General features: G+C 56.3%; 1 protein-coding gene across 3 annotated transcripts; it reads right to left on the bottom strand.

The window, feature by feature from the left end:
- On the bottom strand, window positions 1-26,369 carry TKT (transketolase). Of its 3 annotated transcripts, XM_081106099.1 has the most exons (15): window positions 26,200-26,369; window positions 25,793-25,921; window positions 15,243-15,360; window positions 14,109-14,222; window positions 13,205-13,302; window positions 9,174-9,365; window positions 8,124-8,242; window positions 6,721-6,914; window positions 5,813-5,977; window positions 4,317-4,473; window positions 4,060-4,190; window positions 3,339-3,422; window positions 3,140-3,233; window positions 1,079-1,201; window positions 1-264 (listed from the first exon to the last, which is right to left on the bottom strand). In XM_081106099.1, the coding sequence occupies exons 2-15, from the start codon at window positions 25,897-25,899 to the stop codon at window positions 89-91; spliced, it is 1,872 nt and encodes a 623-aa protein (XP_080962225.1). In that variant the 5' UTR covers window positions 25,900-25,921; window positions 26,200-26,369; the 3' UTR covers window positions 1-88. The 3 variants fall into 3 exon arrangements, with proteins under 3 accessions (XP_080962225.1, XP_080962224.1, XP_080962226.1); XM_081106098.1 differs by lacking the exon at window positions 26,200-26,369 and having other exon boundaries at window positions 25,793-26,020; XM_081106100.1 differs by lacking the exons at window positions 25,793-25,921; window positions 26,200-26,369 and adding an exon at window positions 24,939-25,658.

The raw sequence follows: 26,369 nt of genomic DNA, 5'->3' as shown, positions 1-26,369 counted from the left end.
GATTTTTCACAAAAGATATATTTGCTACTCCTCTCAGTGCATCTTGAGCACCTGCCAGAATCTCTCAGGAATGTGTAGAAGCCCCCTCCTAGGCCTTGGAGACAAGGCCCTTCACAGCTTGTACAATGGCATCCTTGTCAATGCCAAACATCTTCAGCAGTTCAGCTGGCTTCCCGCTTCTTGGAACCTGGCTGACGGCCAGGCGGGTGACGGTGACGCCGGGCTCGCCCACGACTGCAGAGGCCACTGCCTCACCTATGCCACCTGGGCCAAGGAAAGGGAGGGAGTCAGGGGATTCGGTCTCAGGCTGAGCAGTGGGTGGGGTCCCCTGCCCCTCTGCCAGCCTGAGTTTATTCCCTAACCCAGTGGTCAGCAAACTGCGGCTCGGCAAACCGCAGCTCTTGAGCCACGTGTGGCTCTTTGGCCCCTTGAGTGTGGCTCTTCCACAAAATACTGACTTCTGTGCATGGGCCACGAAGTTTCAATCACACTGTACGTGCGCGCCCGCACGTGGTATTTTGTGGAAGAGCCACACTCAAGGGACCAAAGAGCCGCATGTGGCTCAAGAGCCGCAGTTTGCCGACCACAGCCCTAACCCAACGATGACAGAGACGGCATATACACTACCCCTTCGCCCCTATAGTAGCCGTAACAGACTTCATGAATCAATCACTATATTTTCTTTTCATAAGCCCAAATGTGGCGTCTGAGTCATTTTATCATCATCTGGGCAGCTGTCACCAATGGACTAGCGTCTGCCCTTGTCCCCAGAGTCCAGGCCCATCTCCTCCCTGTGGGGAGAAGGTGGTGTGGGTTATGGAGGACTGCTCTGTAAGGACTCATGAGACAGAAACTGTGTGTGGCTTTCCCAGTTTGATTCTGCATGGTAACTACTTCCGGGACACAGACCACCTGGTTTCCACTCTTAGCAGTGAGATGGGACTCCCCACTGGCTTCCTGGGTGGCAGGGCCTCCGTGGAGCGATTCCAGCAGCTGAGCTGAGTCTCCCCTACGTTACCAGTAGCTAACACTTCACCCCCTGCCCCAGCAGCCCTGGCTCTCTGGCGAGGCCCCTCACCTTCGTAGTAGTGGTCCTCCACCGTGAGGATCCTGCCCTTGGTAGCCCGGGCACTGTCAAGAATGAGTTTCCGGTCCAGGGGCTTGATGGTGAAAGGGTCCAACACGCGAATGTTGATCTTCTCTGTGAGGGCAGAAGATGCAGGGACGTGCTGAGGGAAATGGGCTGGATGCTGTGGGTCTGCCCTTTGATGAGCCCTGAGACGGGGACTGGCTGGGCTGTCCTGAGAGCTGTCCCAGCTTGCGGCCAGCCCCTGTCCTGGGGGCCAGCTGTCCTGTTCCCACTGTTCATGCTTACCACCCCCAGAGCTTGTCCCCTTCCTCTGCTGACATGTGGTGCCAAGTACTCCAGCACCCTGCACCCACCCCTCCTCCCGGGAGCCTTCCCAGCTGTTCCAGGAGTAGCTGGTCCCTCTTCCCTCACGCCCAGGGCCAGAGGATCTCGGCCTTGGACGGTCAAGAACACCGAGGGGCAAGTGTGGGGCCTGCACAGCCTCCTTTCCTCCTCCAGACGCCCTTGCAGATGGAGGGGAAGCCAGAGAGCTCCGGGTGTCTGATCTGAGATAAGCCATGTACTCATGGGTGTCGGGGACGGAAGCTGTGGCTGCAGGCAGGCCGCCCGGTGTCAGGTCAGGTGACGACCAGCAGAATGACCTCAGGAGGACCAGTCCAGCTCCGCCAGGCCTTCTTCATACTCCCCCTGGACTTCCATCCCTGCTGGGGCCGGGCTTCCCCGGCTTCTCCAGCCCATCCTGCTCCTACCCCCGCCTTCCTCCAGCTCCTCCGAGCTCTGTACACGCAGTTCCTTCCGCCCAGGCCTCTTGGCTCCTGTTTGCTCATCAGTCCTTTGCATATCTGAGGTCACTGCCCTAAGGATGCCCATATCGGCCTCTCCTTCATGCTCAGCATGAGATGTGACATCTACTGTGATTCTGCCGTAGGGGAGGCTAATGCCTGTCTCCCCTACGTTACCAGTAGCTAACATTGTCAAGCTCTTAATGATGATAATAATGAGAGGTTGCCCAGCTGGTGTGGCTCAGTGGTGGAGCGTAGATCTATGAACCAGAGTTAACGGTTCGGTTCCTGGTCAGGGCACATGCCCGGGTTGTGGGCTCGATCCCCAGTGTGGGTTGTACAGGAGGCAGCCATTCAATGATTCTCTCTCATCATTGATGTTTCTATCTCTCTCCCTCTCCCTTCCTCTCTGAAATCAATAAAAATATATTTTTTAAAAAATAATAAGAGGTTGCCTGGCTGGTGTGGCTAAGTGGTGGAGCATTGACCTATGAACCAGGAGGTCATAGTTTGATTCCTGGTCAGGGCACATGCCCAGGTTTCAGGCTCCATCCCCAGTAGGGGGCATGCAGGAGGCAGCCGATCAATGATTCTCTCTCATCACTGATGTTACTCTTTCCCTCTCCCTTCTTCTCTGAAATCAATAAAAATATAACAATAATGCCGAAACCGGTCTGGCTCAGTGGATAGAGCGTTGGCCTGCGGACTGAAAGGTCCCGGGTTCGATTCCGGTCAAGGGCATGTACCTTGGTTGCTGGCACATTCCCGGTGGGAGGTGTGCAGGAGGCAGCTGATCGATGTTTCTCTCTCATCGATGTTTCTAACTCTGTCTCTCTCCCTTCCTCTCTGCAAAAAATCAATAAAATATATAGAGAAAAAATGTATAACAATAATAACACCAGGTTATTATTTACTGAATCCCCAAGACAGCCCCACGGGGAAGGTGACAGTATTTCAATTTCACGGATGAGAAAAGGAGGCACAGTGATGCTAAATAACTTACTAGTGCCCAGCTGAGTGGCAGCTCAACCCCACTGACAGGCCCCAGGGCCTCTGATCCGACTACTGTGCTGGGCACCTTGACTCCAGGGCCACAGGGCAGGGACTGTGGCCACTGCAGCCCCAGAACTTAGCATCATGCCGGGCACAAAGCAAATGCTCATGGGGTAGCTATTAACACTTAATTGGACAAAATTAATTCCTACCCCCAAGACCTAGTAATGCAGTCAGCGCCGATTTAAGACTCTTTGGGTCCCTCCGTCCTCACCTTTCTTCAGCACGTCAGCAGCAGCCAAGGCCTCGTGCAGGGTCACCCCGGCTCCGATCACAGTCACCTGGTCATCCTGGCTCTTCAGGACCACCTGGGGGTGACACGGGGCCAGTGAGGCTCGGGGACTGGTGGCCTGAGGTGGGCCCTGGCCTCGGGCTCGTTCTGTGGGGTCTCCCCGGGCACGAACCACACTGACCTTGGCTTGTCCGATTTGGAAATCCTCGTTGTTGCTATAGATGATGGCGTTCTCGGGGCGGCTGGTCCGGATGAAGCAGATGCCCTGGAATGAAACAGTAACCGAGGATTACGGGACGCAGCCCATCCCACCTCAAACAGCAAGGTTGTTCTAGAAGGCTGTCACCTCCCACCCACAAACGTCCTCCACCCTCCACCCCCATGGAGGTGTCTGTCAGTCACCTCGTGCGACTGCTCCTCCAGGAGGAAAAGGACTCTTGCCCTCTGCAGCGTGCACCTCTCCAAACACTCTTCCCAAGGGACAGTGGCCAACGACTTTGCCAGCCCCAAGCCCCAGAGGGAAAATGAGTTTTCCACCAGGCAGAGTGGCCACCCAGTGGGGCCGCTCCCCAGGATGCTTCCAGCATGCCTGGGACCATGTTGCTCATTATGTCTTAGTGACTCCAACTCAGGGAGGCCAGACAGGCATCACCTGCCACACTGGCAGGGCCAGGATTCTCAGTGGAGAAAGAGCATGGTGATCAATTAGCAATGCCTGCTCTGTGGCAGGAAGGATGGTGAGTACTTCACTGTTCCTAGTCTAACTTCTACAAGCTACAGACACCAGGGGAAGGTCAGGAGACACCACTCTGGGGCAGTGAACGACCAGCACTGCCCGCAGGCTGGCCTCTCCGCCCACCCCCGCCCCCTCTAAGCAGAAAACAGAACAGCATGTGACCAACCTTTGTATTGGCTGCTAGTTCCACCGCCTTCTCTGTAGACACCCCATCACTTGGGTAGAAGACAGTAGACGTGGGGACTGATCGAAACATGGCCAGATCTTCCAGGGCCATCTGAGAGGGCCCGTCTTCCCCTGGGATGTGGGAAAGGACATGCTGAAGCAAGACCCCCACCATGGTCCCACCTTCCCCCTGACCACCTGGCCCAGAAGTCCAGGGAGAGTCCAGGGGCTAAGCAGCCTGGCCCCGGTTCAACTCACCAATGGACACGCCGCAGTGGGAGCCACAGAGGTTGATGTTGCTCTCGGAGATGGCTGCCATGCGAATCTGGTCGAAGGCCCGCGTGTAGAAGGCCGCGAAGGTGCTGCAGAAGGGGACGGTCCTGTTGCGGGTGGCACAGCCCACGGCGATGCTCACCTGGGGGCAGAGCAGGGAGAGGGTGGCTAGGGGTTCTGTCATCCTAGTGACGTAATTCTCCTCCTCTCCAAGTGATGCCTGCACACCATGGACTCCCAAGTCTGTTTCCAAACACAACTCCTTCCACTTGAAATAACCATGTTATTTGTCTTTTCTAAACCCTCACCAAGGATATATTTTATTGATTTTAGAGAGAAGAAGGGGGAGAGAGAGAAAAACATCGATCACTGCCTCCTGTACACACCCCCACCTGCAACCTGGTATATGCCACAACCAGGAATCGCATCGGCAACCTTTCCATGCATTGGACGGCACTCCAACCAACCAAACCACACCAGCCAGGGCTGAAATAACCGTTTCACAAGTTCTCTGAAAACTACTGTCCCGGGGAACATTTCCCCTGAGCAGCAAGCAAAGCCTTTTCCAGAGCAGGCTAGTCAAGTTGGGTGCAGATGGTCCATCTTCCCAACCTATGCAATCCCCTCCCCCATCTCCTGGCCAACCCCGAGGACTCTGCAGAGACCAGCCCTCCCACCCTGAGTGCCAGTGGAGGCTCCGCCCAGCAGCAATACAGGCATTGGTTCCAGGTTGGCTGTCTCTGCGTAGCTCCGCAACCCACCGCTGACGTGAGCCCTTCTCCCCCAGATCCTGGGCCCCCTCAGCCTCCACATCCTGCCAGTCTAGGCCGGACTCTCCAGCTGCCAAGGCTAGAAACCACAGAGAGAGGACTTCAGTTTTTGCTGGAAAAACGTTGGTGTGAGAGCCAGTAGCCTCCAGAGGAGGAAGCTCTCGGTCCCTGAAGGCCTGCAGGCCCGGCTGGGCTGCTCGGCCAGGAGAAGCGGATGTTTTGACAAACAGGACAAAACTTCCTTCCTATTTCACCACCTCCGTTCCTGATAAGGCGCTAACCCAACTGTGTGCATGGCAGGGGCCCAGAGCCTGTGCACAAAAGGGCTCAGCAGATGTGACTGGTGGGCCCATCGTGTTCCAGCCCACCTTCCACTTGGAAGGCCCTCTGCCCCGAGAGCCCATCCACCCCACCTGGCTCACGTGCAGCGCCCCTGTGCACACCTGGGCCCATTCAGCTCTTCTGTGCACACTCACCCAGGACACTTACACCCGGGCGTGGCACGCCCCACAAAGTGTGGCTACTTGAAGTCAAGGTCAGTGCTGAATCCCAGCTGTTCTGAGGTCTCCCTGGGTACCTAGGAGGAGCCTGGCACAGCCAACGTAGCTGCCCAAAGGGGCAGAAGGGCTCTAGCCCTGCCCCTGCACCCCTCAGACCTCTCCCCCAAGGCGGTGGCTGGCCCTGTGCCCACCTGCCCGCCCCGGCACCCACCATGTTCTGCTCGGCAATGTAGCACTCGATGAAGCGATCGGGGTGCTCCTTTTTGAAGAGGTCCGAGAAGGTGGAGTTCTTGGTGTCCCCATCCAGAGCGATGATGCGGTCGCTGGCGTGGCCCAGCTTGGCCAGGGCCTGCCCGTAGGCCTTGCGGGTAGCTATCTGTGGGGAGGAGAGTGGGAAGGCTGAGCACCGCCCGGGCACCTGTGAGGTGCAGCTTAGAACCCTGCACAGTCTCTGGGGGACACTTTTTAGGGAGGAAAAGAAGAATTGGGGCAGAAAAAGGAATATCAACAACACACGACCCTGTGAAGTTCACTTCTACAATGAACTTGGGAGTCCCTGCAGTCCCTTGGCCAGCCCGGCGAGGGGTTTGTGCTGCAAAAGATGTCCTAATAGCACCCTCCCTGCCCCCCTCTGCACATGAGAGAGACTGTGAACTTGCCCCACTCTGGGCAGGAATACACCGAGTCTGGGAGTCAGAAAGCCTGAGGCCAGCTGCACAGATGGACGCCCCCAGGGGAAGCCCCAGAGCAGGGCAGGCCTGCCTAGCCTTTGCCAGGCCAGATGAGGCCAGTCCTGAGCTCAGGCCAAGGCTGAGGGCCAGGGATGGGGGAATTCAGGAGCTGTGTGCTTTGATCCCAGTGATATCTGTAGCTTGCTGTGTGACTGTGGGCAAGTCCCTTGCCCTCTCTGAGCCTCTGCAGGTAAATGATTCCTGAGCTGGTTGTTTCCATGAAGGAACTGGCAGGAGCAACCCCGCAGGGTCCCCCTCACCCTGAAATAACCCCTCTCCTCCCTTTCCCAGTCCTCTAGATTAGACCCATGTTGGCCCCAACCTTGGGGAGCCGGAGAACCACGGCCACCCCACCCAGCTAGTCTAGAAAAGCGAAGCTGGACTCTACCTTGTCCCCAACTTTGTAGCTGGGTGGGGTGGGCATGCGGATGTTGGTGATGTCCACCGAGGGCGCGTCCTCCTGCGGGGGAGTCGCCAGGATCTTCTTTTTGCTCTGGATCTGGCTCTGGATCTCCTGGATGACCTGGTCAGCCATGTTTTTGGGGAGGGGCTTCCCATGCCAAGACTCCTTATCTTCTACCCCTGCGGGTGCCATGCAGGAGGGCAGAGGGCCAGGTAAGACGGATACTCGCAGAGGGCCAGGAAGCTACTCCGGGGGCCTGGCCCCCCCACCCGTCCAGGAACAGTCAGGGGAGAGGGAGGAACAGTGTCATCACAGTCAAGCAGAGCCCTGTGCCAGGCACCACGGGGGGCAGGACTCTACATGCCTCATCCCCACAGACCAACACCTCCTCCTCCAGCAGCTCACAGCCAGGTGGGGAGGGAGCAGGCACAGGCAGATCGCCCTGTCCCATTCGCTTCTGTGCCACCACCCCAGCCCGGGCCCACGGAGAGGCACGTGCTGTAGAAATCCTATTCAGTTTCTTGGCCGGGCTGGGATCCTGGCCATCAGGAGGGAGAGCTGAGGCCTAGAGCAGGGCAAGCACTGCCAGGTCCCGGGAACAGCTGTGAGCCATGGAGCAGGCCCGCCAGAACCACCAGGCGCTGTGCCCTGCGGGGACCTCTGAGGTCGCCTCAGCTGGGCAGAGCCACGGACTGACCCCCAGGTCTCCCCTCGGAAGCTCCGAGGTTTCCAGAGGAGCCACGGCCCCCAAGTGGGGGCACAGCCAGGGCACCTGCCACAGGAAGCCAGCCCAGAGCCTGCAGTTAGGCCTCCAGTGCCATAGACTCCCTGTGTCCACAGTCAAGTCCCCGACCTCTTCTAGCCCCATCTCCCACCTGGGTGCTAGAGAGCCACATGCCAGCATCACGCTCACGCCTGGCGCAGAAACGGTCTTCTAGATCCTCCAGGCTCTCCACCCGCACAGGCCTCTGCTCAGCCCTTTTCTACGGCCAGAGGGCTGTCCCCAGCCCTCAGCTGGGGGAACCAGGTCTTCCCAGGGCCCTCCTGGCCCACCAGCTCAGGGCAGACAGCTGGGGCTGTGGAGGGTGCTCTGAGAGTGCCAGCCAGGAGGGGAGGTGGGATGCTCTCCTTTCCCCTTACCCACAGGCCCTCCCGGTCCCTCCTCTCCTTCTGCCTACACATGCCCTCAGCAAAGGCCAGCCTGGCCTGGATTTGAATCCTAAGCTCAGCCATGCTGACCACTGAGTCCCCAGCCAAGGTGCACTCACTACTGCAGCTCCCCAGACACATGATCTTAGAGGAATGCCCCCTTTTGTGGAAACCCCCACCCGCTCAGTTAGCCATAGGGCCCATTCCCAGGGGTGGCAGGGAGACTCATGCATACAAACCCGAGATCCCTCGGCCCTTGAAGGTCTTGGCAATGATGGCTGTCGGCTGGTGCTTGGCCTGGCTAAAGGCCTTGCAGAGCTCCTCCACGCTGTGTCCGTTCACGATGACGGTGTGCCAGCTGGGGATGGAGAGGGGGCAGTGAGGGGCAAGGACCAGTGCCCAGGGACCCCGAGGGACTCCTAGGGGAAAGCCTTGGGGAGCCGGGGAGTCTAAAACATTCCTGTTTTCTCTTTTCACATCCTTTCACTTCCTCTTGTTCACTTGGTACAGATTTTCCTCTCTCCTAAGTCATTCAAAGCTTAGTTCAATTATTGCCTCTTTCGTTCCTGATCTATTCATTTCCTACTGAGAGCTGCTTTTGGGACGATGCACTGGGTTTGGAATCTGTTAGATTATTGATGAATTTTTTGGCCTAATTTTCATTTTTCTGATCACTCCACAGATACTGGGTGTGGTGCTGGAACTTTTAAACGCATCCGCACAGGGCCCTCAGAGCCCTGCACAGTCCCGCCCAGAGTCCTCCAGTCTCCGCAGCCAGGACTGAGTCCTGACCCTGGGCCCTCCGAGCTCTAACTGCAGAGTGCCTTGTACTTGAGGTGACACCTGCTGGCTGACACCCACTCACATGGCGGAACTGAATTCACAAACCCTTTCTCCCCTTTCACCAGGAGAGGGGGCTGGTCTCTTCCACAGGCTGGCTGAAGCTGGGCACAGGAGGCAGCCAGTGGACCCAGGTTCAGACCCCTTCATGCCCCTTAGCCTCACGAGCAAGCGTGGTTCACACCATGCACCCCCCACCCACCCAGGAACAAAGTGAGGACGTGTGAGACGTTACGTGCAGCCTCTGAGAGCTATTGTGCCGCACGGCCACACAGAGGAACTCACTTAAAACTGGGCTTCGCCCACAAATCCACGAGGTGCCCAAAGTCTGAAATTGTGTCAAAACCTGAAAAAAGGACTCATTCGCCTCCGGCCTCAGCCCCTGCACCTGCAAGCTTCCAGCACTGTGGCTCCCAGGCTGGGGGTGCCCGGCCACGGCCTGTACGTACCCAAAGGCCTCGCAGCGCTTCTGGTAGACGTCCAGCTGGTGCTGCAGCGGGGCCGGCTCGCTCTGGCCCAGGCGGTTGATGTCAAGGATGGCCACAAGGTTGTCCAGCTTGTAGATGCCAGCAAAGGCCATGGCCTCCCACACGGAGCCTTCCGACAGCTCCCCGTCTCCCAGCAAGCAGTAGACACGGTAGCTGCAGACAGGTGGTGGGGATGAAGCAGGCACCTGCCCTGGGCCACCTCGCTCCAGGCCTGTCCCTCCCCAGGAGCCTGCGCTCTGGGTCAAGGAGCACCCCCTCCCCGTGACGTGCAATGACGCCGGCAGGTTCCTGATGCCCACGCCAAGGTCCACAGGGTGAGGAAATGGCTGTGGAGGAAGCTGTCAGGAGCTCCACAAAGTACTGGCTGCTGAGACAGAGCTCCGAGAGGCAGCAGTCTGGTCGGTAAGATGCAGAGCATCGGGGTTGTCAGGGCACAAGGAAAAGGAATGTCCACCAGGGCCAAGGCCTTGCACGGGCAGGAGGGCCTTCAACTGCCCACTGCAGGGGGGCCCATTCCCTCCCCCTCCCCCTCCCATGCACCAGGAGTACTGGGGGAGCCCGGGACTCGCTGGAGGGCCAGAGGGAAAGGGGGCCTTTCTGCTTGAAGAAGCTGGGCTGGGGGGGGGGGGGGCGGGCCTGGGTGGTGTGCCAAGCAGCACCCTAGAGGGAGGCCTCAGGTAAAGAATGAGCACCAGCTCCCAAGGGGACTCATGCTGCAACATGACCTCACATGACCTCTCCCCAAGCGTCTGAGGCTGGTTCCTGCCCAAGATAGGAGCAGCTAGGCCTGCGCTTTCTCCACCCCAGGGCCACTCCTGCCCTTAACAGAGGCAACCACGGTCTTTTCAAAGGCAGAGCGACATGGTCAAAAGAGCGCTGGACTGGGTGTTACCCAGCTGACGGAACCCTCCCTGGATCTGGGGAAGGGTGGGGCCAACGGGGTGAGGCTAGAGGTAGGAAGACCAGTTCAGGGATCCGCCCCCCCATTCCCAACATCTCCCAGATGTGAGGAAATGGCTGAGGAGCAGCAGCCACAGGCTCAGAAACAGGAAACCCACCCACAGGCTGGCATGTGGCATCTAGGGTTCCTAGGGGGCTCTAGCAAGGTGCTGGGCCCTACACTCACTAACCCTCCAGGGAAGGTAAATGCAGTTGTTATTCCCAGAACACAGACAAGGAAATAGGCTCAAATGTGAAGGGACTCGTCTGAAGGCAATGCAGTTGGGAGCAGCTACGCGGGGATTCAAACACAGGTCTGTCCACTGCTTGCTGTCTAGGGAGGCAGGCACGGAGGGAGGAGCCGCAGGACTTGCCCAGTGTCCAGCTGCAAGGCCAGGGAATGAGGCTGGTTCCTGGCTGGGCTCAGAAGGGACACAGCTGCCCTGCTGCTGCAGCAGGAACCGGTCCTGGAGCCAGAGAAGGGGCGGGCACAGCCATGGCACTGTCAGCATGACTCAGCACCTCCACAGGCCAGCAGGTTAAGAAGGAGTCCCCCATATTTTTCCCTTCTGTGGCTTCCAACAGGCCAGGCCACCAGTTCCCTGGCTGGGAGCAGAAGGTCCCAGGGCCCACACTCAGGGGCTTATCTGAAGCTGCGCCCTGCGGGTCAGAAGCTCCTGGAGTCTCCAGCCGGATGGGGCGGAGCCAGAGGCCTGCAGGGACCCACTACCCCAGAAAGGAATTCCAGGGAAGCAGGCTGGCTGCTTTCCCAACCCACCAGCACTTCCAAGGAAGCCCGACTGGCCTTTGGGGCCAAAGCTCAGGTCAGGAGGGCAACCTGGGCTCCTGGGGAAAGACACTGGAGCCCCACAGAAGTCAGGGTCACCCCAAGCTCTGAGTTACCACCACACAGGGAAGGGACCCTCAACAGAGGGCTGCTTGTGGCAGAGGTGTTTGCAAACCTCCCCAAATGTCCAACCAGAGGACTGTCCGAACGGGGTACAGCAGGCCCATAACACAGAACGTCAACGGCAAGCAATCACTGTGAGAAAAGGCTCACAACGTTCAGGTTTTTCTAAAGAGCAGAATGTCTAGGGCTGCACATTTGTAAGTTTCTTCTCGCGATAATGAGGAGGAAATACGATTCGCTGAGATTTAAATGGGGGAGAGGTTACGAATAAAGAATCCCGGCTGGCGTGGCTCAGTGGACTGAGCGTCCACCCATGCACCACGAGGTCACCAGTTGGATTCCCGGTCGGGGCACATGCCTGGGTTGTGGGCTCAATCCCCAGTAGGGGGTGAGCAGGAGGCAGCCAATCAATGACTCACTCTCTCTCTCTCTCTCTCCCTTCTCTCTCGCTCAAACCAATAAAAACATATTTTAAAAAATAGTGAAGAAAATGTCCATTTCTTTTTAATGCTTTTCTGTATTTTTCAAATGAGCATTTCAATCAAAACAAAACTATTAAAAAAGAAACAAAAGAGTCAATGTGATGCATGGTCCCTGCCGTGGCTGGGCAACATGCTTGGAGGCCAGGTACGCTCTATCAGGACACGGCCTCCGGGAGCCTGGCATGGCCTGGTACTCCCCTCGACACCCTTATCTCTCCCACACCCCCTCCCTCCACGCACAGTCCCAGGCCCTGAGCCTTAGCCAGGCCTGCTGCTGGGAACCCAGCCGAACCCCTTCTCCCTACACCGGCTCATTCCATTACATTAGGGCGAGGAAAAGACCCTTCATGGGGAATTGCTTCAAGCAGCTTTTGGGATGAATTAACTCGCATCTCTGGTTCTGTGCCAAACAAAATACTCTTCAACATACACCCCATTCCTTGTGATTTTCTTCACTTCACAGTGAATCACTTCTGGGGACTGAAGGCAGAGGCTGTGCTGCCAGGTGACACTGGCCTGGGAGGGTCTGGGACACCTCACAGCCCCAGCCACCTCCTGAAGGGCAGTCTCAGGAGCCCCTTTCCCTGCGCACAGTAGGTGCTCACCGCAGCGTGGCATCCAGCCAGGCTCCCTGCAGCCTCCTGTCCTTGGAGGGCTGCAGTCACCACCACCTCCCACTGCCAGGGGTGGGCTGTAGGGCGCTGGGGAAGCCATGGCTGCACAGCTGGGCCCTTCCTGCCACCTGCAGGCCAGGCTCCATCAGCCCCTCCTGTAGGGAGCGTCCTACCCACTGGGCTCCCTGAACCTCCTAGGCTTTGCTTGGGCCCCTCAGAACAGTCTGAGGATCTGAATATGGACTCAGGAAGCAGGGGTGCATGCCCTGGGTTTAAATCCAGCCTCCACCAATTTCCTCAATTTCCTCATCGGTGGGAGGAGTAACTGTTCAGTCACCACTCAGCCCGCAGGGGGGCTATCAAAGTGAAAACCCACCGAGCTCTGAGCACCGAGTGCAAGGCCCCCGACGGGAATGATGCAGAAACCAGCTGACAAGTGATCTCCTTAAAGCCTGCAGCCAACACTTCCCCACCCCCCAATAGAGACCGGGCTGCAGGTCCTAGGAGGACACGTGGACAGCCTTGTGGCTGAACTCTGCCTCCACCACCTGGCACTGATGCAGCAAATCTCTGTGATCGGTCCCCTTCTCCAGTGTGTGTGTCTTCCCTGGCTGACAGGTGGGGTCAGGGAAGCCCAGAACCCTCCAGAAGCCACCATCTTCTCCTTTCCCAACGCAAAGGCAAGCAGCAGGGCCCGAGCTTGTGGCACTCAGACACCGAGGGTGGGGCCCATGGAGACTTCCAGGGTCCGAGAACTTGGCTTGGGGGTGACACAGGAGCTCACCAGCCAAAGCACTTTGGACAAAGAGCACATGCCAGGAGCATGGGCTCTGGGCTCAAATCTGGCCCCATCAGTCACTTCAAGGGACTGAGGGCGGTCCCTTCACTCCCTGGAGCCTGTTTCCTCCTCTGGTCATGGGCCAGCCTTAGGCCACACACGTACTATTACTCAGCTCCGACTCAGGTAAGAGGGAGTGCCTGGTGCCAACAGTGAGGGCTGGACCCCTCCCGAAACTCCCGAGGGTGGGTGGGGAGGGGGAGCATTACCTGGCTTTGTCGAAGTATTTGCCCGTGTAGGCCATCCCGCAGGCGGCCCCAAGGCCCTGGCCCAGGGAGCCAGTGGCCACATCGGTGAAAGCTTGTTTCTGTCACAACAGAGAGCCACAGTCACTCACAGGGGAGAGAGGGCAGCAGCTTACCTCCCGGCGTCCTGGAGAGTCTGCCTGAGCGCCACACGCCCACGCAGGCGTAGCCACGTGCCGAGGTCTGCAGAAGGCTCTGCCCCAGGCCAGCCTCCACCAACAGCAGTAAGTGGGGCTGAGGTTCATATACGGCTCTGCCACCAGGCGGTGTGACCTCAGGCCAGAGACTGAACCTCTTTGGGCCTCAGTTCCCTCATGTGTAAAGGGAGCCCACTCGTCCAGCTCACACACAGCAGCCAGAATTCATGACAAAACTGACAGAATGCTTGGCCCTAGTGGGTGCCCAGATGGGGGGTGGGGGTGGGGTGGGGAGAGTGAGTTCCCATGGTAACCCATGAACTCCAAACACCGGCAGGGATTAGCACCCTGAGGAGCAAACTGGGTCCCTTCCCTGGTGCACCACCAGCATCCTGCAGCCCCCTCCCTGACACCGGGACCTCTTCTCCCGCGCTGTGTCTGTATGGCCAGGGAGGCCCGTGGGGAAGGGAAGCTGGGCGCCTGGTGCTTCAGGAGAGTTTATCTCTGCAGTCGACGCAGAGCACCTCGAAAGGCCTCACCCTTCAGCACCAGCTTGGGGTGAATGGAGCGAGCCCCAAAAACACCCGCTTCTTTCCTTCCTCCTATCAATGCCCTTCTCTACCTTTTAATAGCCCTGGTTCTTCAGTGGGCACCCCACCCCCTTCTGACATGCCTCCGGAAGCAGGAAGTGGAGCCAGAGGCCTGTGCAGCTCCTGGTGGGGTACACTTACCGGGACAGGGTGCCCGTCCAAGTCGGAGCTGATCTTCCTCAGGTTTAGCAGCTCTGTCTCGGGCAGGAAGCCGGCTTCAGCCCAGACGGCGTACAGGATGGGAGCTGCGTGACCCTGCCAGGGATGGACGATGGAGGGAGGGGTCAGGTAGCGAGCTGTGCCCACCACACACTGAAACCTGGGCCTGGCGAGCCTGCCGGCCCGGGGATCCATTTCCAGGAAGGAACCAAGTGAAGGCCGCTTCCCCCGCTTTCATCCTCTCTCCAGCCAAGGCCGCACAGGCCCCAGGACAGGTGCAGGGAGAGCACAGCTGTGAGGCCGGCAGACGCCAACACCCCAGCAGGCAGCTCGCCGCCCTAATCCCTGGCTTCTGGCGCGTGAGCAGGCTTGGACAGACTTCTAAGCTAGGATGCCCCAAGAGACGAGGCCACAGAGCCGGGCCTGGGTCCTGGCGGATTCCAGGGTGTGTGGCATGGCTGCGATTCTCGTGCAGGAGGAGGGGCAGGACCAGGTGCCCTATCCCAGACCCTGCTGCAGCGCACCACCACTCCCGAGGGAGCAGGCTGTGGTCCAGGGATGCTGGCACAGCACAGAAAAACGTGTGCAAAAAGCCGCAAGCCCTGGCCGGTTTGGCTCAGTGGAGAGAACGTCAGCCTGCGAATGAAGGGTTCCGGGTTCGATTCTGGTCAAAGGCATGTGCCCAGGTTGCGGTCTCGATCCCCAGTTGAGGGTGTGCAGGAAGGAGGCAGCCAGTCAATGATTCTCTCTCAACATTGATGTTTCTATCTCTCCCTCTCTCTTCCTCTCTGAAAGCAATAAAAATATATTAAAAAAAAAAAAATAAGCCACAAGGCTGCACCCAGACCTGGACTCAAGGCCTGCCTGTGGCAAACGGGCACAGCACCCGGCAGACCACTTCCATGGTCCCCTATGAATTCAGTCATTTATTCCATAACTTGGGTTAAGTTACCAGCTGGGCCTGCTGTGTGGAAATGGAGCGTGAGGGGAGGGTGGGCCAGGGCTGGGCTGACGTGGGTGGAGGGTCCCCTCTGAGATGGCTCACTGCCAGCACCTTCTCAGGGTCCAGGGCCCACGACACCCACCCCCGGAGAAAGGCGCGGGCTGGGCGCCTACCTTGGAGAGCACGAAGCGGTCGTTGTGAGCGTTCCGGGGGTCCTGGGACTTGTAGCGCATCGTGTGGAAAAAGAGGACAGACATGATCTCCGCGGCGCTGCAGCATGACGTGGGGTGGCTGTGGCCCAGGGGAGAGACGGACACGTGCATTATGGCCCTGGACCCCTGACCTCCAGGGCTCACCCATGTTAGAGGCCTGGGGGTGCAAGTCCCAAGGAGTCACTGAGAGCCACATGCCCCTGCTCCCTGGAGGGTGACACAGGGTCTCAAGGAGGCAGCTGCTGGCCGCCTGGGGTCACACCCTCCCAGGGACAACAGTTCATGCCTGGGGCTAGACTAGAGTAAGGAAGGAGGACCCAGGAGACTGGGCAGGCTAGCACAGACCCAGTGCAAGGCAGAGGTGTGGCCCGTGCCGGGGGAGCCCCGTTCTGGCCTTGTGGCTCCTAGCGGAGTTAGGGCTCAGCAGCTGAGGAACTGTGCTCCCTCTGTGACTAACCGGTGAGCTACATACCAGTGGGACTGCCCATCACTCTGCCCTCCCAAGGCCAGGGGTGCTGGCCCTGAGGCCACAGGCCAGGGGTAAGGCACGGAGGCTCATGGAATTACCACAAACCTCCTAGCAGCCTCACGGGGCTGGCAGTCTGACAACTCGGGCTCTAGGCTCTCCGACAGCATCCTCCGGCTACTTGGCAGCTTTTTAATGGCATTCTGAGGGCTGGGGGAGCCATTAGGAACCATGCTTCAGTGCAGAACTTAAAAGGCAAAACACACGGTCTCATCTCCCAAAGCTACAATCATACAGATATAAAAATCCCTTCTGCCTGTGACAAGAGCTGAGGCGGGGCTGCCCTTCCAGCCCTGGCGTGGTGGGGCCAGGGGGTCCCCCTTGTGTCCTATTAATCGCACAGCTATCTGAATGGCTACTGAGCAAAGGAATGAACAAGATGAAGGACATGCCAGCATTACATCCCAGGGATGAGACATGTGCAGGTTCAGGTCTCTCAGGACCCACGTGACTACTCTAGTCCCTGCCCCCAGGAATGGGGCCAGAGGTCGGGGTTCCTGCTGGGACATGGTAATCCCCGGCTAACGCTGCCTGAAGCCCTCCTGCCCACAGGTTCATCGAGGGAACGTGCCCCCACATCACTCCACCATGCAGCTCAACGAGGTCCTCACGTTAAAACACGTCCAATGCCAACCCAAGGGCACATGCAACATCTGGAGCTCACATATGCCTCCCTGCTCCCCTGCCAGTCGCCCCCGCCCCCACCCTGCACCGGGTTAGGGGTGAGTGTCACTCCCAGCGCAGACACATTAGTAGAGAAATTCAGAACTGTCCATGCTGGTTTAGTACCCCACTCCCAGCACACAATCGCCTCATACTTAACCATTTCTACGAGCTCCTTGGTCATGGGGAAAAGACACTAGACCTGAAAGAGGGAGGTGAGGAATGTAAACGAGGAACTTCTCTGCCTGGCAGGGACCCAAACGCCGCGTCCCCCGAGCCAAACTCCCGCCGGAGGACATCACGGTCAACACCGGTCAGGCCGACCTCCCGCCCTTCCTGCCTCCAAGAGCAGCCCTGCCCCTGAGGAATCCCGTTTCACAAGCCTTGACCCCGTTACGAGAGCAGTGGGGGAAGGATGTGGGCAGACGGTGGGCCAAACAGCTCCAAGGAGAAGGAAAGGCAGGTGAGCGGCTCTGCCTGCCCTGTCCACACGGTGCTCCCGGGTGACGTCCGCACTGCTGTCAGAGATAAACGGCGAGATACAGGCACACTGCACGTGGCGAGAGCGAGCTGCAGTATTTTATCCTTCTGCAGCCTGCATCTGGCCACACTGCTTCACACCCACCGAATACAAACATACAGGATAAAGGATCTTAGGGGCCAGGTGTCCGCCTCGCTCTTTCAGGGACCTTCCTATGCCAAGTGTCCCAGTGCAGGTTTGAGCTGTGTGACCTGAACAAGTGCTTCACCTCCCCAAGGCTCAGCTTCCTCACTCGTAAATGGGGCAGCGATGTGTGTGTGTGTGGAGGGGGGGGGGGGGCAGGGGGCCCACGTCTAGGAGTCCCAGTAAGATAATGCATTTGAAATGCCCAGGTTCACCAGTCCCCACCATCGGCTGCAGGACCAGATGCCAAACCTCTCAGAGCCTCCTCATCTGCAGGCTGGGGCTGGGACTGTGACACCCCCACCCCCACCACAGGACAGGCAGGAGGGAGGAAATGAGCCAAGGATTGAGGCAGGGCTCTATAAACTGTAAAGTGTTGAGCACACAGGAAATGCAGTTTTTTTTTTAAGTATAACATACTATTTAATTCAATTGAACAAACACTACCTATGTGAAATGCATTGCTGCATATACAAAACTGACTAAATGTAGTGCTAATATCTGGAAAACTCACATACAATATAATTCTAATGAAGCCCAGACAACAAAAAGCTCTAAAGTAGGTATAAGAATATACTAGAAAAGAGAAATTAAATCTGACCAAGGACAAAAGGGAACTTGTCAGTGTATTATAGAAATAAAAAAATAGTATAACAGTTACTTTACACTCAACCTGTTAGAGGGCCTTCAGGGCTGGCAATGTATTGAGTCTGCAGCCTCAGGGCCTGGAGGCACCATTCTATAGTGCGTGTATGCCACACCCATGGACACACACTGGCTGGATACAAGTGGGGGTGGAGTCAGGGCGGGGGCACTGCAGGGTACTTTACCCAAGACACATGGGAGTTACAAGTGTGTTCAAAACCCCTGCCTTGGCCTGAACAATCCACTTACAGTGCCAGCTAGTTCAGTCTCTGAGGGTGATGCTGAGCTTAGAGCTGGGCCTAAATAAATTACATTTCTCAAAGACACCCCCACTGGGGGGAGCGCACACATCCTTCCAGATGTTCCCTGGCCAGGGGGGGGTGTCTCTCATCTCATCAGCACTCACTCTGCCTGCTCACAGGTGTCCCTGCAGGAAAAGTGGAGAGAAAATCCCTCACCCCTCTGCTGGGTTCCCCTCCATTCTCAAGATACAAGAGCTGTCAGCCTCCACTAACAAATTAACAAATGGAGGCTGACAGCTCCCACCACACACACTACTGAGTCACAGGGACTCATCACATGGCTTCTCGGCAAACGAACGAACCAGGAAGACCAAGCACCTCCAACAGCCCCAGTGAGGTCACCCTCCACGCTTACAAATAAAGGAGAAAAAAACCTGTTATGTAGAAGAAATAAGTACCTTAAGGATAAAGTAAATAAAAAACAGAAGAGCGGAAAACCATTAGCTAAGATCCAACTCAAAAAGTTAGAAAAATAAAGTGGGCTCAAAGACAGTAGAAAGAAGATAAGGAACAGAAATACAGGGAGTGAATATACAATTAAAAAAAAAATCAGCCCTGACCGGTTTGGCTCAGTGGATAGAGCGTTGCCCTGCTGACTGAAGGGTCCCAGGTTTGATTCCGGTCAAGGGCCTGTACCATGGTTTCGGGCACATCCCCAGTGGAGGGTGTGCAGGAGGCGGCGTATCAATGTTTCTCTCTCATCGATGTTTCTAACTCTCTATCCCTCTCCCTTCATCTCTGCAAAAAATCAATAAAAAATATTTTTAAAAAAATCAAAGCCAAGAGTTAATTCTTTAAAAAAAAAAAAAAGAAAGAAAAGCCTAAAATTTAGCAAACTTCTGATAAGGCAGGATCCAGGAAAAGAAAAAGGCAATGTTAGAAATGAAAGAGAGGGCATAACAATAGACGATAAAATACTCTGAACAACCTGATACAAAAAAAATGTAAAAAAGGAAAAAATAACTTACCAAAACTGACTCAAGAAACAGAAAACCTGAGTAATCTTTTAACCATTACAATGAAACCAAATCAAGAGCCACAGATGCGCCGAAACCGGTTTGGCTCAGTGGATAGAGCGTCGGCCTGCGGACTGAAAGGTCCCAGGTTTGATTCCGGTCAAGGGCATGTACCTGGGTTGCGGGCACATCCTCGGTGGGAGATGTGCAGGAGGCAGCTGATCGATGTTTCTCTCTCATGATGTTTCTAACTCTCTATCTCTCTCCCTTCCTCTCTGTAAACAATCAGTAAAAATATATTAAAAAAAAAAAAAAAAAAAAGAGCCACAGATGCACATTCCCTAAGGCCCAGCAACTCAGCTCTTAGAATGTGCGTCACGCAGCTATGAGAGACACACACTGGAAGGTCCCTGCATGGTGTGTGACGGCCAGACCTGGAAACCACCACTGTCCATCAACACGCTAAATACTCACAATATCTTCAATAGTAAGTACTAGGCAGCAGTGGGAGTAAGCGAACTACACAGCCCCAGCATCAACACTATCTCAGCAATACATGTGAACAACGTGCACTGAACAAGGATCTGTGCAGCAGAAAAGACCACTGCTGACCAATTCGTACAAATGTTATAAAAAAGGAAAACAAAGGACTGATAATGCAACATTCAGGGTGCAATTCGCTCTGGGGGAGGCGGGTGCCCGCCCAGGAGTTCCTCAAGTCCTGTAACGTCCTAGTTCTTTTTCTTTTTTAATCCTTTTTCTTTTTTAAACATATGGATATGTTTTTATTGATTTTTAGATAGAGAGAAAGAAAGAGAACCATCCATCAGTTGCCTCCTGTATGCGCCCCAACCGGGGATCAAACTGCACTTTTTTGGTATGTGGGTTGATGCTCCAGCCAACTGAGCCACCCGGCCAGGGCTGTAACGTGCTAGTTCTTAAGCCTGGTGGTAGGTACATACAGGTGCATTACTCGTAATACATGTACAGTATTTATATTTTTATGCATATATTGATTAAACACACACACACACACACACACACACACACACACACTCACTCACTCAGGCTAGAGTCCCAGGATGCCAGGGAGGGAGTGAACCTCAGAAGCAGCCCTTGGGCTTTGAAATGCCCTGACTCCTGCCTAGAAAAACTCCGCCTCCATACCTCAGAAGGTTTCTTCAGAGCTCTGCCTCATGCCACCTCCTCCAAGAAGCCCTCCTTGACCACACTTCCACACTTGCCACCACCTGACCTTATGTGGCTACTTATTGTCCGTCTATCTTACTGCAACTCAAGCTGCAAGAGGGCAGGAGGGCCTTTGAGCCTTTTCACTGCTGTCTCCCTGGGCCTTAACAGCACCTGCACCAAGTGCACAAATGAATGGATGATATATCCCGGCTCCAAGACCCTAGGGATGTGGCCTCTAGAAGCCTCGGTTTCCTCACTGTAAAATGGAGACCTTAATAGAATCTGCCTGGAGGAGGTCGTGTGGGCAAAGAGCTTGGCACAGTGCCCAGGCAAATGGCAACTGCTCAGTCAATATTAGCTCTTCACATACCAGAGATGAGGTCTAACCTCTTCGTTCTGAGGATGGGCCCTGCAAGGTCCAAAGGGGGGAAGTGACGTGCCCAAGGTCACACAGTCTGCCCGCAGAAGAGCTAGGACAAGAGCAAAATGAGGAACTGAGGAAGGGATAAGCAGAATGTGGTCCATCCACACGGTGGAACAGTTGGCAGTCAAGAGAAATGAGGTACAGATTCATGCTACGGCCTGTGTGACTGTCCAAACCTCATGCTAAACGGAAGAAGCCAGGTCCCCGAGACCACATTCTGCCTGCCTGCATTTACTCGAAATGCCCAGAAGAGTTCCATTTATAGAGACAGAAAGGGGATGAGTGGTTGCCTGGGGGCTGGGATTGAAGGTGGGGATGGGGAGTGACAACACATGAGCACACAGGGATCTCTGAGGTATAAAGTGCCCTAAATTAGACGTAGTAAATTCTCTCAAACTTACTGTAAAAATCGCTGCTCACTTACTAAAGCCAATGAACTGTAAACTTAAAATGCTATGATTTGCACATTAGACCTTAATAGAGCGTTAAAGATTTGTTTTTAAAAAGAAAAAAAAAGCCGAAATCGGTTTGGCTCAGTGGATAGAGCGTCGGCCTGTGGACTGAAAGGTCCCAGGTTCGATTCCGGTCAAGGGCATGTACCTGGGTTGCGGGCACATCCCCGGTGGGGGATGTGCAGGAGTCGGCTAGTCGATGTTTCTCTCTCATCGATGTTTCTGACTCTCTATCTCTCTCCCTTCCTCTCTGTAAAAAATCAATAAAATATATTAAAAAAAATAAAAAATAAAAAGAAGAAAAAAGGTGCTGAGAGCCCAGCTGTGCAGCCTTTAGGGCAGTGGTTCTCAACCTTCTGGCCCTTTCAATACAGTTCCTCATGTTGTGACCCAACCATAAAATTATTTTCATTGCTACTTCATAACTGTAATGTTGCTACTGTTATGAATCGTAATGTAAATATCTGATATGCAGGATGGTCTTAGGCGACCCCTGTGAAAGGGTCGTTCGACCACCAAAGGGGTCGGGACCCACAGGTTGAGAACCACTGCTTTAGAGGTTACATCCAGCCCATGGGTGCCACTGACTCGTGAGCAGGAAGCCCCAACAGTGTGAGCCAGGTCATCCCGACTCCCGCCTGTCCACCCCTCTGAGTGGACTCCACCTCACGACTCAGGGTAAGAGCAGAGACTGCCTAAGGGCGCGGCTCTGGTCTGTGACAATGGGGAGCCCCGGATTTGTGGGAGCAGGCTCTAGGGGCAACAGGCCTGCCTAAAGCAGGAGAGTCTAGGAGTCAGAGCTGTGACAGGGCCACAGTGTGGTCAGCTCATGAGAACGTCTCAGCCAGACCCTAACCCGGGACGGCACCTAGTTTTCAGCTCCAGGAAACACTGGCCATCAGGCCTGCTGAGTTAGAGCCACCCGAGCAGAGGACCGCGTCCCCACAGGGCAGCCAGGTGTCTTCACACCGGTTGGGAAACGCTGCTGCTGGAGCAATCTCAACGGGCGTCACTCTTGCCTCATTCAGGATGGGGACAAGGCAGCCAGAATGGAGAAGCAGCCCCCCCCCGACCCCCCCTCCCGCCCCCGACTTCGCATGGTTTTCTGCCCAGAGACCTGGAGGGGCCTGGGCCATGAAGGGGCGCTCTGGGCACTCGGCCAAAGCATCCCTATATGCCAGAGCTAAGTACAGGGATGTACTTCCAGCCACTTCAAAGTCACATGGGTCACCGAGATGCGAAACCTATAGCCTGGCAGGCGTGGCTCGGTGGCATCAACCTATGAACCAGGTCACGGTTCGATTCCTGGTCAGGACACATACCCGGGTTGGGAGCTCGATCCCCAGTGTGGGGTGTGCAAGAGGCAGCTGATCAACGATTCTTTCTCATCATTGATGTTTCTCTCTCCCTCTCCCTTTCTCTCTGAAATCAATAAAAATATATCTTTAAAAAAAGTGAAACCTACAACAGCAGGGGGTAGGACCCCAAGCTTGCTCACTCTGCTCCCCCTGTCGCGCTCCCGACGGACCCAGTTTGAAAACCACCTATCTGTGAACTTCTCCTTTAAAATGGGGAAATCAAGGCCCTGGATGGGAAGGTCCTTCCTGACAAGGGCATAGCCCCTCGGAATGGGGCTGGAGCCGGGGTTAGATTCCTGCCTCCGAGTCCACCAGACATTAGCTCCCAAGTACCCTCCCACACGCTGTGGGTCAGAGCCCTGGGGACACGTTAAAAGCACAGTCCGCATCTCCCCGCTTCTGTCCTCGGGTGACACTTAGCCCTATTGGGACAATGCCACAGTCTAGCCCTGGTCAGTGAGAACTACAAAAAACTACAAAATCATTACCACCAGCCCCAGCAGCCAGGGCCCTTCTGATAAAGCCAGTGGGTCTCATTTTTTTAAACCCTGATGAGCTGGACCCTAGCCACGGTTCCCTCAGCACGTGGAGGAAGATGACCCCGGAGGAGCTTGGGCCACTGTGGGTGCTGCCTGCACAAAGAGCCCTCTGTCCCTCAGCTCCCCTGACACAGAAGCCAGTGTCCTCGCTCCCTGGGCCCTGGTGAGGTCCACTGGCCAGGGCCAGTGATGGCACAGGAATGGGAAAGCTACTGAGAAATCAGGACCCCACCGAATGCTGAACCTACAGCCTGCGTGGGTCCTCACTGGCAGGTAGAATGTCTGAGTCCAGCCTGTGTGGGCGGCCCTGAGAGACTCGACCCGTCCCCGGAAAAGGGGCACCCTGACAGGGAGGTCAGGTGCCTTTGAGGGCCGCCCACACGGGGCCAAGGCCGCAGGACTGAGCCTTCCCTTGATGGAACTCACTCCCTGCGGTGAGTTATTAGTGAGCCCCCAAACAAACACTCCTCTGCTCTCCAGCCTCCCAGAACTGTTTTTGTGCACACACACATAGCTCTTGTTAAACACCTTTCAAAATCTGTGACAGGGGTTGCACAGCAATGTTACTTCCGTCTTCAAAATACGTTTTCTCTAAGTATTTCCTCCTTACAATTTTTACCACACTCGCAAACATGAAGAAATCAGTCTTTTGTACTTTTTTTTTCCCTTTTTGCACAGGGACATTTTGAGTTAAGTGAGTTCCTCCCTAAGACTACAATATAAACCTGGGTGTAAAGTCTCAGTTGCTACATAGTAAATCCCCCCCACCCCCCCAAATCAAGAGTTTAATTACCTAACAAAGACCCAGGAGGCCCACTCTACAGCCGCTCTCTCTGGGAGCCCCATAGTTGTAAACGTTTCATTTCCCAAAGTGCCTTCAAACTGATATCTACCATCAATCCACCTGATCTTCCCATTTCCAGTTTCTCTCCATTCTGCCGCCCGCCTAAGAAGTCATCCTGATCATGCATGCCCCTCACCGGGCGGCATGGAACAGCTACCAATGACCAGCTTAGGCAGCTCAGTTAATATACTAGCCAGTTTCCTCCTCTATAAAATCTGTCATAGCATCCATCTCACAGGATCATTCTCGGAATGTACGACAATATTAGCCATACAGAACGCTCTGTGTCACAGCAGAGACACCAGTGTGGCTCGGGAATCCTACAATTGTCTGCAGGTCTCTCATCTGGCCGTGTGAGATGCTCAGAGTGTAACACTATTTAGATGGTAACTGCTATGCCTCTCCAGCTAGACCCCCCCGGAAGCCTGGCTAGACAGCTCCTAGCACACAGTAGGGCTTAACAAGGCCCTGCAGGTCAAATCACTCCCTGAAATGGTCAAGGGAAGGGATCTGTAGCTCCCAGCAAGCAACACAGTGTGCAGACCTACTGTGTTCCAGGCTGGGGAACGGGGCATGGAGACTAAGCTGGGTCCCTGCCTGGGCAGGCATTTCCACACAATGGGTAGGACCCATATAAACCCAAAGCAGATAATAGGTCCAAAGTTTGCATGGGGGTGGGGTGGAAGGAAAGCACCTGCCAAGAGAGGTCTAATCCCTCTGAGAACTGGGTGTCTTAAAGGCACATACTCACCCTTAAGGTTAAAAAAAAAAATGGCGTACTTATTAATAATGTGTCCTGTATAAAATTGGCCAGAAGCTAGAATCTTGTCCTTGTTTTAAGCACACAGCTCGGTTGGGATGGCTCTTGGCAATCACCTCCACCCAGCCCCCAAATCCATTTCATGAACCCAGCACATTGCTGTCTCTGCAACCTCACGCCAGGCCCCCAGGGAGCGGCTGGAATCCTTGAAACCGCCCAGTGTGTGGGAGCTACTATTGTCCCCATTTCAGAGTAGGAGACACTGCCCCACTGAACGCCTCCAGCTGTACAGCGGCCCCTTTATTACCGCTCTCCCTGCTACTAGCCACTTACCTTGGAGGTTTCTTGGGATCAACAGTCTTTCTCCGCCTCCAGGCCTGGCCCCGCTCCTGGCTGCTGGCCCAGGGTCTAGGCCTGTTCTCTTAGCCTTGAAAGTCTCTCTTCCCCAACCCTTACCCCCACCTCCCGCCGAGTCCGACCCAAGACCTCACAATGGGTGCCAGGGTTCTGCATCCACGTGGCCGCATTCCTCCCCATTCCCCCTCTCCCCATCCCCCTCGCCAGCCCCGGGTCCCAGCAGTCCCCTGCTGCAAAGTCGGACCCTAAACCTAGGTGGCAGGAATGGGAGGTGGCGACGGGAAGGGGCAGTGTGAGGTGGAGAGCGGGCCAGGCCCAAGGATCCCTGCAAGATACTCTCAAGTTGGGCAGGTCGGGTTCAAATTCCAGCGCTCGCCGTGTGTGACCTTGGGCAACTGACTTAACTCCGAGCCTCGGTTTCCCCACTCAGGATGTGGAAAGGGTCCCGAGGGCCGCGCGTGCAGGGCGCACGGCACATGGTCTGGTTCTCCGCAACAGCGCAGTAATGGTGGCCTCGCCGGCGGAGCCGCAAAAGGGTCGCGGCCCCGGCGCCGGAGCGCAGCCGGGTAGCCGGAGTCCTGCCGGGCAAGAGCCGACCAGAGGCGCATGGGGAGCCGAGGCCCACAGGGCGGAAGCCAGGCCGACGGCGCGGCGAGCAGAAGGGGGCCTCCGGCCCGGCCGCGGCGCACCAAGCGCGGCGCGCGTCTCCACCACCTGACCTGGCCCTGCCGCCTCCCTCGCGGTGGCTTCGTGCACGGAGCCCGCGTGCCCGTGGCGACCGCGACCGCAGAGAGCGGCTACCCCCAGCCCGGCCCGCCCCCCGCGCTCACCCCGAGCCGGCCGCCGTGGTCGCCTGGATAGAGCTGATGCGCAGGCGGTTGGCCGTGTCCTTCAGGGCCTGCAGCTTCTGCTGGTCAGGCTTGTGGTACCCGTCCATGGCGCGGCCGGCGAGCTGGAGGCTGGAGGACGGAAGACGCGAGGCTGCACGACGATCCGGCAAACAGGCAGCGGCCGAGGCCGGGCGCCGCGCGGGGGCGCGTTAAGACTCCGGGCCCGCCCTTGGGGGGCGGGGCGTCGGCATCACCCCAGGCCGCTGCGCGCCCGAAGCCCCGCCCGGCCCGCCGCCCCGCCCCCGGGAGCGGCCGGCGCTTCAGCCCTCGGGCTCCGATCAGGTATCAGGAGCCCTGTTTAGTGGGTCCACCTGGAGACCCAGCCGGATGCTATCCGCCAGCCTAACCTCCGCCTCCTCCAGCTCCGACGTTTGCTGGCAGCTGTGGGCTGCCCGGCTCCTGTGACTCAGGCGGCACTGCTTTGCGGTATTAACCAAACACAAATAGAAAGAGCTCCAGGTTCCAGGCGTGGCTCAGAGTTTGCCTGCTCACTGCAGACCACTCCGTCTCCTTCCTC

This window comes from Myotis nattereri, assembly GCF_964212035.1.
Source record: "Myotis nattereri genome assembly, chromosome: 14".
Taxonomy (NCBI): Eukaryota; Metazoa; Chordata; class Mammalia; order Chiroptera; family Vespertilionidae; genus Myotis; species Myotis nattereri.
The sequence above is the reverse complement of the archived record's forward strand: the minus strand, read 5'-3'. Positions and strand labels throughout refer to the sequence as shown.

Bases quoted from the DNA above. Each gene is read 5' to 3' on its own strand.
- TKT (XM_081106099.1), bottom strand. From the start codon at position 25,899: ATGGACGGGTACCACAAGCCTGACCAGCAGAAGCTGCAGGCCCTGAAG. The intron at 8,243-9,173 runs GTACGTACAGGC...CTCCATCCCCAG, and splicing joins AAGCGCTGCGAGGCCTTTGG to CTGGCACACCGTCATCGTGA. The intron at 3,423-4,059 runs GTTGGTCACATG...GTTTCATTCCAG, and splicing joins AACTAGCAGCCAATACAAAG to GGCATCTGCTTCATCCGGAC.